The 1,937-nt window shown below is 32.3% G+C and overlaps 1 protein-coding gene across 1 annotated transcript in view; it reads right to left on the bottom strand.

The window, feature by feature from the left end:
- Positions 1-1,937, bottom strand: part of MAK (male germ cell associated kinase) — a 50,969-nt gene that overhangs the window by 43,706 nt on the left and 5,326 nt on the right. The window contains exon 4 of the mRNA XM_023725362.1: positions 1,838-1,917. Coding sequence (XP_023581130.1) covers positions 1,838-1,917 — 80 coding nt within the window. The remainder of the gene's footprint in view (positions 1-1,837; positions 1,918-1,937) is intronic.

The raw sequence follows: 1,937 nt of genomic DNA, 5'->3' as shown, positions 1-1,937 counted from the left end.
AAGTTCACGCACTGTATATGATTAAATTAAAACAATGACCCATTAAACGTATGTTTTTATTTGTGAATCCAGTAAATTCAGGTACTGGCTGATTATCTTTCTCCACTAATCCATAAAATCTTAGAGAATTAAACCAAACACATATTTGTATAGTTGAAGTTTTTCCCCATCTTCAGTAACATAAGCATATTGATAATGTGGTCCTATTTTAACAAAAATATTGATCTTTTTTTTTTTGATGGCTACCATTTAAAAAATACCCATTTTTTCCCCCAAATTATTACATCTGAGATGCTATCTATATGAAGCATAAATTTTGCTTTTGTAAAAAGACTAGTCCCCCAAATCAATGTGGAGTCAACTATATAGTCAACTCCAGATTATTTATACACTATTTACTTTGGGTTGCACTTTTTAAATCCCAAGCTAACTTCCCCCCCTTCTTCCCCTTACACTTTTCGAGTTGCTAATAATTGATATATATCCTACGGATCTGAATCTATTTTATTACAAACCTAAAAAAAAATCAATAAAATACAAAACTACTTCCAAAAATCAAAGAATTCATGAAGCTTTTGATTGTTTACATCACATCTACCCCTATGAGCATAAATCAACCAGGCTAATATCAAAAGTTACCATATTGACTGAAACTTAAAAACTGATTGCAGATTATGTATCAATTATGAACAATTAAAAAACATATATTCTTCATTTCCACCTAATTAATAAATTATTGGCCTTTCCCAATGGATTGTAGTGTATTATCATGAGTTTCAGACTTTAAAAAGCCCCAATAATTTAAATGGGATGCATAAAAAATTGGGGATTAAGAAATGTTCTTAGAATTCTTATATGGAATCTGTATAGCATTGTTGGAAAATAAATCATTTCCTGTAGCAGTTAAAGAAGAGAAGAAAATATTAAATATAGGATGAGACGTGAAAGATTAATATTGGAAATTTTTGAATACATATGTTCAGAATATAGCAATAGTATGACACCATTTTCTAATTCAGTATTTAAAATCTAGTGATTCCAAATAAATATTTATCAAAAATAACATTTTTTTTTTTACTAATAACTATTCTGGTTTGATAGATACGCAGAAAACTACTTAAATTAAAATTATGTAAATAAAAAATATATTGAAATTAAGAACAGGCACTTGCTTTAATTTCACTCAAAAAAACAGCAACAAATGTAAATGCTAAGGAAAACTATAAAACACCATACCATACGTCCTTTGAACTACTGAAACATTACTAACTGGTCATGGTAGATCAAACGATTCCATTCTTTTCCCCAAAAGGCCCCCTTCCCTTTTTTTACGTCCATGATAAAATTAGGCGAAAGAGATTGCAGGATGGGTTTATGATGACTGAAACTAGAGCCAAATGATCAAACTGTTCAAAATTTCTGCTTTAGAGGAAGATAGTTTCCTCCAATTATAGGAATTCTAAATTTTAAAGATAAAAAAGTCAATGTGTGTAGGCATAGACTCCAAACTTCTTGCAGTTGCTAGTTGCTGTCGAGTCGATTCCAACTCATGGCAACCCCACGTGTGCAGAGTAGAACTGCACTCCATAGGGCTTTCAAAGCTGTGACCTTTCAGAAGCAGATCTCCAGGCCTGACTTCCAAGGTGCCTCTGGTTAGGTTCAAAGCACCAACCTTTCAGCTAGCAGTCCAGCACTTAACCATCTGTGCCACCCAGGGACTCCTTCTGAACTTCTAGTTACCTAATGCAACATTATTTAATGGCTTATATACAATTCCTGTGCATGATCTTGACAATAATCTAAAGGAGCAGAGAACTGAGTCTTAAAAGAAACGTACCATGTTTATGAATAAAAGCCAGCCCTTGCAATACTTGATACATAATATTTCTGATGACTGATTCAGGGAACAACTTGTTTCTGTGAAGAAATGAACAAAT

Source organism: Trichechus manatus, unplaced genomic scaffold (assembly GCF_000243295.1).
Source record: "Trichechus manatus latirostris isolate Lorelei unplaced genomic scaffold, TriManLat1.0 scaffold00301, whole genome shotgun sequence".
Classification (NCBI taxonomy): Eukaryota; Metazoa; Chordata; class Mammalia; order Sirenia; family Trichechidae; genus Trichechus; species Trichechus manatus.
The sequence above is the reverse complement of the archived record's forward strand: the minus strand, read 5'-3'. Positions and strand labels throughout refer to the sequence as shown.